We start from the raw sequence: 9,544 nt of genomic DNA on the forward strand, positions 1-9,544 counted from the left end.
CCATATATAGTAAAGCTAAAACATCAGGGGTTAATCAAACTAAATCAAGACTGTAGGGCATATGCCGAAGATATCATATTGAATCCAACGAGAGATATTAAATCTAAATACTACGTTAACTTTATACCACGAGTAGGGGAAGGGAAGTTAGTAGCAACGCTTCCTAGGCAAATTAAAAACTTGAATCTACCTAATATAAAGACCAGACATGATTCACATAAATTAGATAACGTAAACGATTTAACACATTCTTTAGACGACGTACAAAGTATGATCGATGACGAAATATTTAGGCAATCAGGACATGTGACCGATAATGAAAATAATAATTACTTGATATATATAATAATAGGATTGATGACCTTTGCGACAATACTATTGTTATTTATATATATAACGTATAAGTGTAGATTAAACACTTGGGAACCGATTAAACCACGATATAATATAACTCCACACCCTATACCAACAAGTCGAAGTACATTTTATGTTGATACACCGATAATTGCGGAAGAAAAACCTAAAAGTCCACTACTGGGGGATACACCGGACAGATTGTCCTTATCTCCACCAAGAATAAAAGATTAAATTACTGTAAGGGAAATGTAAAATAATTAATATTAGAAAGTAATAAAATTATAAAAAAATAATAATTAAGTATAATTCGTAAATAAGATATAAGTATAATATAATAAAGTATAGTATAGAATAGGGGGTAAAAATAGATTTAAAACTATACATATTAAAAATAATGACCTATTAAATTAATTAACAGAAAAGAAACACACAAGTTTGTCATCATGGATTTTGAATTTTCGATGATAAATAAGACTGATATGGTTCTGATATCCGGGGCCATATCCAATAGTTTGGACAGATACAAAATAAGGAAATTGGAGGGAAGACCGTTAGTACTACCAACCAACACGGAGGTCAGACCTATATTGGACCGAGAGGTTGTGGTAGTAAGAAAAGAAATTAAACGTATTTTTAGATGTAAAGAAGTGTTGAGAGATACTTGTTTAGGACAGTTAGAGTTAAGTTTAAACACAGAATTAAATAATTTAGATAAGGAATATATAGAGGAATATTTAGCACATGGAGATAAAATTAATATAATCGTACTATGGAACGGACATTCGGATGTAAGAGTATTACATAAATTAAAAATAGACCAGGTTCCGATTCTTAACATTACTTGTTACGACACGAGGTTCGACCAAAATTTCAGCATAAGGTTAGAAAAACTAGCAAATAAAGAGATAATATTCGAAACCGATATCGGAAGGTTCGATAAAATAGGGAGATTGCTGAACCTCCAAGAAACGCATGATGCAGTTTGTAAAAAGACACATAACATAACACATGCCCATGATCCTCGGACGGATGTACAATTTACAAAATGTATATTTGACCACGTAGTAAGAAAAATGGGGTATGATAATTTAATTAAACATTTTAGATAACTATAGGTAGAGAATAGAAAACTATGGATGGACCGCTACGACTTGAGACCTATGCAAAAGAGTCGTAACGGATATGTCCATAGGTTGGAATAGATAAAGAACACCGGAGAAACCGGATAGTACCTATAAACTAGAATATATATATATACACTTAGAACGTATAGAATGTATGGTTAAGGGAATTAAATTAAAGGGATAAGTTAGTTAGAGGAACTTTATTAATATTGTTATAAAAAAAAAAAAATGAAAAAAAAAAAAATAATGTAAACTATGGTTATGGGAAAATATTATTATAGGACAATTATGTTAATCAAATAAATAAACAATTAATGGAATATACATGTACTACTAACACAATCTTTATTATTATATAAGTACGAAAAAAAAAAAAAAAAAAAAAAATATATATATTATTAATATAACTATTAACCAAAAATATATCATATTATATAAAACATTATTATTATTGTAATCTAATTATTGTAAATGCGATAAGCATATAGGTATATTTATACATTCTAATCATTGCATGTAAAACTATGAAATTGTAAGAACTTGTAAAACATATAACATTTGAATTTGTACACAAGCTAAAGCTTGTAAATGTAAAAATGTAAAGTAACTGTTACAGATACTATTTAAAGATTTCTGTCTTGAGGACAGAAACCTTTTTTTTAGGGGGGAGGTGCTATGTACTGACGTCCCGCTGAGACATCTAAAACACGCATATACACATAGATATGTATAAGTGACCCTGGGGCGTATGATTTCGCCAACCAATTATATTGTGTAGGACCTCAATGGTTATATCGAAGGCCAAACTTCTAGCCTTTCCAAAATATTACCATAACTGGATTTAAATATACGAAATATTAAATATGAAATCGTAGTCTTGGCAGGCGTATATGGAGATATGATTAATGTCGTCGGGTTATGGAGATTACGTATCGCGAATAACCAGGATGTGGACCGACCGGTCGCATGGGCGTGGGAAGCTGCGATATTAAAATAATACACGCGTACGCTTTTGCACGACTCGGCCATGGACACATACGTATCTTATCGATAGGAGAGGAAATGCAGAGAGTAGGACTATCTGGACTATATAGGAGAGCCCCGATTAGACCCAATTCAGACGTGAGCCACCAGAGTCAGAACAAGCACCTTCACGCCAGACAACAGTCCAATTTAATTATTCGGACTTAGAATATTTTACAACCAAATCATTTTGTGCAGTAAAAGTGTTTTAATTACATAATAATCAAATAAATACCTAATAAATTAATCACAAATTAAGTTGTTATACTTATTACACCCAATCCATCTACCTCAACACCAGTCGTTTGTCCTCCTGTATGCTGGGACGCTACAATTGTAAAGACGTGTTTTCGATGTAAAATAATGTGAACTTAACGATAAAAATATAAAAAGTATGATTAGTTCAATACAAATGACTTTAAACGATATTTAGCGGAATTATCACCATTTTTTACCAAATTTTTTCCCAAATTTTTTTTCTATTTTTTGTATTCACCCAAATATATTGTAAATACGTGTTTTAGATGTAAAATAATGTGAACTTAACGTTAAAAATATAAAAAGTATGATTAGTTTAATAGAAATGACTTAAGACGATATTTAGCGGATTCATCACCTGTATTTCAAAATTTTTTTACGACCTTTTATATTCACCCAAATGTATTGTAAAGACGTGTTTTCGATGTAAAATAATGTGAACTTAACGATAAAAATATAAAAAGTATGATTAGTTCAATACAAATGACTTTAAACGATATTTAGCGGAATTATCACCATTTTTTACCAAACTTTTTCCCAAATTTTTTTTCTATTTTTTGTATTCACCCAAATGTATTGTAAATACGTGTTTTAGATGTAAAATAATGTGAACTTAACGATAAAAATATAAAAAGTATGATTAGTTCAATACAAATGACTTTAAACGATATTTAGCGGAATTATCACCATTTTTTACCAAATTTTTTTTCTATTTTTTGTATTCACCCAAATGTATTGTAAACACGTGTTTTAGATGTAAAATAATGTGAACTTAACGTTAAAAATATAAAAAGTATGATTAGTTTAATAGAAATGACTTAAGACGATATTTAGCGGATTCATCACCTGTATTTCAAAATTTTTTTACGACCTTTTATATTCACCCAAATGTATTGTAAAGACGTGTTTTAGATGTAAAATAATGTGAACTTAACGATAAAAATATAAAAAGTATGATTAGTTCAATACAAATGACTTTAAACGATATTTAGCGGAATTATCACCATTTTTTACCAAATTTTTTCCCAAATTTTTTTTCTATTTTTTGTATTCACCCAAATATATTGTAAATACGTGTTTTAGATGTAAAATAATGTGAACTTAACGTTAAAAATATAAAAAGTATGATTAGTTTAATAGAAATGACTTAAGACGATATTTAGCGGATTCATCACCTGTATTTCAAAATTTTTTTACGACCTTTTATATTCACCCAAATGTATTGTAAAGACGTGATTTCGATGTAAAATAATGTGAACTTAACGATAAAAATATAAAAAGTATGATTAGTTCAATACAAATGACTTTAAACGATATTTAGCGGAATTATCACCATTTTTTACCAAATTTTTTCCCAAATTTTTTTTCTATTTTTTGTAATCACCCAAATGTATTGTAAATACGTGTTTTAGATGTAAAATAATGTGAACTTAACGATAAAAATATAAAAAGTATGATTAGTTCAATACAAATGACTTTAAACGATATTTAGCGGAATTATCACCATTTTTTACCAAATTTTTTTTCTATTTTTTGTATTCACCCAAATGTATTGTAAACACGTGTTTTAGATGTAAAATAATGTGAACTTAACGTTAAAAATATAAAAAGTATGATTAGTTTAATAGAAATGACTTAAGACGATATTTAGCGGATTCATCACCTGTATTTCAAAATTTTTTTACGACCTTTTATATTCACCCAAATGTATTGTAAAGACGTGATTTCGATGTAAAATAATGTGAACTTAACGATAAAAATATAAAAAGTATGATTAGTTCAATACAAATGACTTTAAACGATATTTAGCGGAATTATCACCATTTTTTACCAAATTTTTTCCCAAATTTTTTTTCTATTTTTTGTATTCACCCAAATGTATTGTAAACACATGTTTTAGATGTAAAATAATGTGAACTTAACGTTAAAAATATAAAAAGTATGATTAGTTTAATAGAAATGACTTAAGACGATATTTAGCGGATTCATCACCTGTATTTTAAAATTTTTTTACGACCTTTTATATTTACCCAAATGTATTGTAAAGACGTGTTTTAGATGTAAAATTATGTGAACTTAACGATAAAGATATAAAAAGTATGATTAGTTCAATACAAATGACTTTAAACGATATTTAGCGGAATTATCACCATTTTTTACCCAATTTTTTCCCAAATTTTTTTTCTATTTTTTGTATTCACCCAAATGTATTGTAAATACCTGTTTTAGATGTAAAATAATGTGAACTTAACGATAAAAATATAAAAAGTATGATTAGTTCAATACAAATGACTTTAAACGATATTTAGCGGAATTATCACCATTTTTTACCAAATTTTTTTTCTATTTTTTGTATTCACCCAAATGTATTGTAAACACGTGTTTTAGATGTAAAATAATGTGAACTTAACGTTAAAAATATAAAAAGTATGATTAGTTTAATAGAAATGACTTAAGACGATATTTAGCGGATTCATCACCTGTATTTCAAAATTTTTTTACGACCTTTTATATTCACCCAAATGTATTGTAAAGACGTGTTTTAGATGTAAAATAATGTGAACTTAACGATAAAAATTTAAAAAGTATGATTAGTTCAATACAAATGACTTTAAACGATATTTAGCGGAATTATCACCATTTTTTACCCAATTTTTTCCCAAATTTTTTTTCTATTTTTTGTATTCACCCAAATGTATTGTAAATACGTGTTTTAGATGTAAAATAATGTGAACTTAACGATAAAAATATAAAAAGTATGATTAGTTCAATACAAATGACTTTAAACGATATTTTGCGGAATTATCACCATTTTTTACCAAATTTTTTCCCAAATTTTTTTTCTATTTTTTGTATTCACCCAAATGTATTGTAAACACGTGTTTTAGATGTAAAATAATGTGAACTTAACGTTAAAAATATAAAAAGTATGATTAGTTTAATAGAAATGACTTAAGACGATATTTAGCGGATTCATCACCTGTATTTCAAAATTTTTTCACGACCTTTTATATTCACCCAAATGTATTGTAAAGACGTGATTTCGATGTAAAATAATGTGAACTTAACGATAAAAATATAAAAAGTATGATTAGTTCAATACAAAAGACTTTAAACGATATTTAGCGGAATTATCACCATTTTTTACCAAATTTTTTCCCAAATTTTTTTTCTATTTTTTGTAATCACCCAAATGTATTGTAAATACGTGTTTTAGATGTAAAATAATGTGAACTTAACGATAAAAATATAAAATGTATGATTAGTTCAATACAAATGACTTTAAACGATATTTAGCGGAATTATCACCATTTTTTACCAAATTTTTTTTCTATTTTTTGTATTCACCCAAATGTATTGTAAACACGTGTTTTAGATGTAAAATAATGTGAACTTAACGTTAAAAATATAAAAAGTATGATTAGTTTAATAGAAATGACTTAAGACGATATTTAGCGGATTCATCACCTGTATTTCAAAATTTTTTTACGACCTTTTATATTCACCCAAATGTATTGTAAAGACGTGATTTCGATGTAAAATAATGTGAACTTAACGATAAAAATATAAAAAGTATGATTAGTTCAATACAAATGACTTTAAACGATATTTAGCGGAATTATCACCATTTTTTACCAAATTTTTTCCCAAATTTTTTTTCTATTTTTTGTATTCACCCAAATGTATTGTAAACACGTGTTTTAGATGTAAAATAATGTGAACTTAACGTTAAAAATATAAAAAGTATGATTAGTTTAATAGAAATGACTTAAGACGATATTTAGCGGATTCATCACCTGTATTTTAAAATTTTTTTACGACCTTTTATATTTACCCAAATGTATTGTAAAGACGTGTTTTAGATGTAAAATTATGTGAACTTAACGATAAAAATATAAAAAGTATGATTAGTTCAATACAAATGACTTTAAACGATATTTAGCGGAATTATCACCATTTTTTACCCAATTTTTTCCCAAATTTTTTTTCTATTTTTTGTATTCACCCAAATGTATTGTAAACACGTGTTTTAGATGTAAAATAATGTGAACTTAACGTTAAAAATATAAAAAGTATGATTAGTTTAATAGAAATGACTTAAGACGATATTTAGCGGATTCATCACCTGTATTTCAAAATTTTTTTACGACCTTTTATATTCACCCAAATGTATTGTAAAGACAAGATTTCGATGTAAAATAATGTGAACTTAACGATAAAAATATAAAAAGTATGATTAGTTCAATACAAATGACTTTAAACGATATTTAGCGGAATTATCACCATTTTTTACCAAATTTTTTCCCAAATTTTTTTTCTATTTTTTGTATTCACCCAAATATATTGTAAATACGTGTTTTAGATGTAAAATAATGTGAACTTAACGTTAAAAATATAAAAAGTATGATTAGTTTAATAGAAATGACTTAAGACGATATTTAGCGGATTCATCACCTGTATTTCAAAATTTTTTTACGACCTTTTATATTCACCCAAATGTATTGTAAAGACGTGTTTTCGATGTAAAATAATGTGAACTTAACGATAAAAATATAAAAAGTATGATTAGTTCAATACAAATGACTTTAAACGATATTTAGCGGAATTATCACCATTTTTTACCAAATTTTTTCCCAAATTTTTTTTCTATTTTTTGTATTCACCCAAATGTATTGTAAATACGTGTTTTAGATGTAAAATAATGTGAACTTAACGATAAAAATATAAAAAGTATGATTAGTTCAATACAAATGACTTTAAACGATATTTAGCGGAATTATCACCATTTTTTACCAAATTTTTTTTCTATTTTTTGTATTCTTCCAAATGTATTGTAAACACGTGTTTTAGATGTAAAATAATGTGAACTTAACGTTAAAAATATAAAAAGTATGATTAGTTTAATAGAAATGACTTAAGACGATATTTAGCGGACTCATCACCTGTATTTCAAAATTTTTTTACGACCTTTTATATTCACCCAAATGTATTGTAAAGACGTGTTTTAGATGTAAAATAATGTGAACTTAACGATAAAAATTTAAAAAGTATGATTAGTTCAATACAAATGACTTTAAACGATATTTAGCGGAATTATCACCATTTTTTACCCAATTTTTTCCCAAATTTTTTTTCTATTTTTTGTATTCACCCAAATGTATTGTAAACACGTGTTTTAGATGTAAAATAATGTGAACTTAACGTTAAAAATATAAAAAGTATGATTAGTTTAATAGAAATGACTTAAGACGATATTTAGCGGATTCATCACCTGTATTTCAAAATTTTTTTACGACCTTTTATATTCACCCAAATGTATTGTAAAGACGTGATTTCGATGTAAAATAATGTGAACTTAACGATAAAAATATAAAAAGTATGATTAGTTCAATACAAATGACTTTAAACGATATTTAGCGGAATTATCACCATTTTTTACCAAATTTTTTCCCAAATTTTTTTTCTATTTTTTGTAATCACCCAAATGTATTGTAAATACGTGTTTTAGATGTAAAATAATGTGAACTTAACGATAAAAATATAAAAAGTATGATTAGTTCAATACAAATGACTTTAAACGATATTTAGCGGAATTATCACCATTTTTTACCAAATTTTTTTTCTATTTTTTGTATTCACCCAAATGTATTGTAAACACGTGTTTTAGATGTAAAATAATGTGAACTTAACGTTAAAAATATAAAAAGTATGATTAGTTTAATAGAAATGACTTAAGACGATATTTAGCGGATTCATCACCTGTATTTCAAAATTTTTTTACGACCTTTTATATTCACCCAAATGTATTGTAAAGACGTGTTTTAGATGTAAAATAATGTGAACTTAACGATAAAAATATAAAAAGTATGATTAGTTCAATACAAATGACTTTAAACGATATTTAGCGGAATTATCACCATTTTTTACCAAATTTTTTCCCAAATTTTTTTTCTATTTTTTGTATTCACCCAAATGTATTGTAAACACGTGTTTTAGATGTAAAATAATGTGAACTTAACGTTAAAAATATAAAAAGTATGATTAGTTTAATAGAAATGACTTAAGACGATATTTAGCGGATTCATCACCTGTATTTTAAAATTTTTTTACGACCTTTTATATTTACCCAAATGTATTGTAAAGACGTGTTTTAGATGTAAAATTATGTGAACTTAACGATAAAAATATAAAAAGTATGATTAGTTCAATACAAATGACTTTAAACGATATTTAGCGGAATTATCACCATTTTTTACCAAATTTTTTCCCAAATTTTTTTTCTATTTTTTGTATTCACCCAAATGTATTGTAAATACGTGTTTTAGATGTAAAATAATGTGAACTTAACGATAAAAATATAAAAAGTATGATTAGTTCAATACAAATGACTTTAAACGATATTTAGCGGAATTATCACCATTTTTTACCAAATTTTTTTTCTATTTTTTGTATTCACCCAAATGTATTGTAAACACGTGTTTTAGATGTAAAATAATGTGAACTTAACGTTAAAAATATAAAAAGTATGATTAGTTTAATAGAAATGACTTAAGACGATATTTAGCGGATTCATCACCTGTATTTCAAAATTTTTTTACGACCTTTTATATTCACCCAAATGTATTGTAAAGACGTGTTTTAGATGTAAAATAATGTGAACTTAACGATAAAAATTTAAAAAGTATGATTAGTTCAATACAAATGACTTTAAACGATATTTAGCGGAATTATCACCATTTTTTACCCAATTTTTTCCCAAATTTTTTTTCTATTTTTTGTAT

General features: G+C 26.3%; 1 protein-coding gene across 1 annotated transcript; it reads left to right on the top strand.

Annotated features, from left to right (window-relative positions):
• Nucleotides 1–782: 782 nt before the first annotated feature.
• On the top strand, nt 783–1,811 carry LOC149056544 (uncharacterized). Its single transcript, XM_089223722.1, has one exon. It carries the CDS (start codon nt 801–803, stop codon nt 1,464–1,466), a length of 666 nt encoding a protein of 221 aa, XP_089079848.1. The 5' UTR covers nt 783–800; the 3' UTR covers nt 1,467–1,811.
• Nucleotides 1,812–9,544: the final 7,733 nt, after the last annotated feature.

The sequence above is a fragment of the Diuraphis noxia genome, unplaced genomic scaffold, assembly GCF_037042655.1.
Source record: "Diuraphis noxia isolate RWA-SAM2 unplaced genomic scaffold, SU_Dnox_SAM2 contig0003, whole genome shotgun sequence".
NCBI classification, from domain to species: Eukaryota; Metazoa; Arthropoda; class Insecta; order Hemiptera; family Aphididae; genus Diuraphis; species Diuraphis noxia.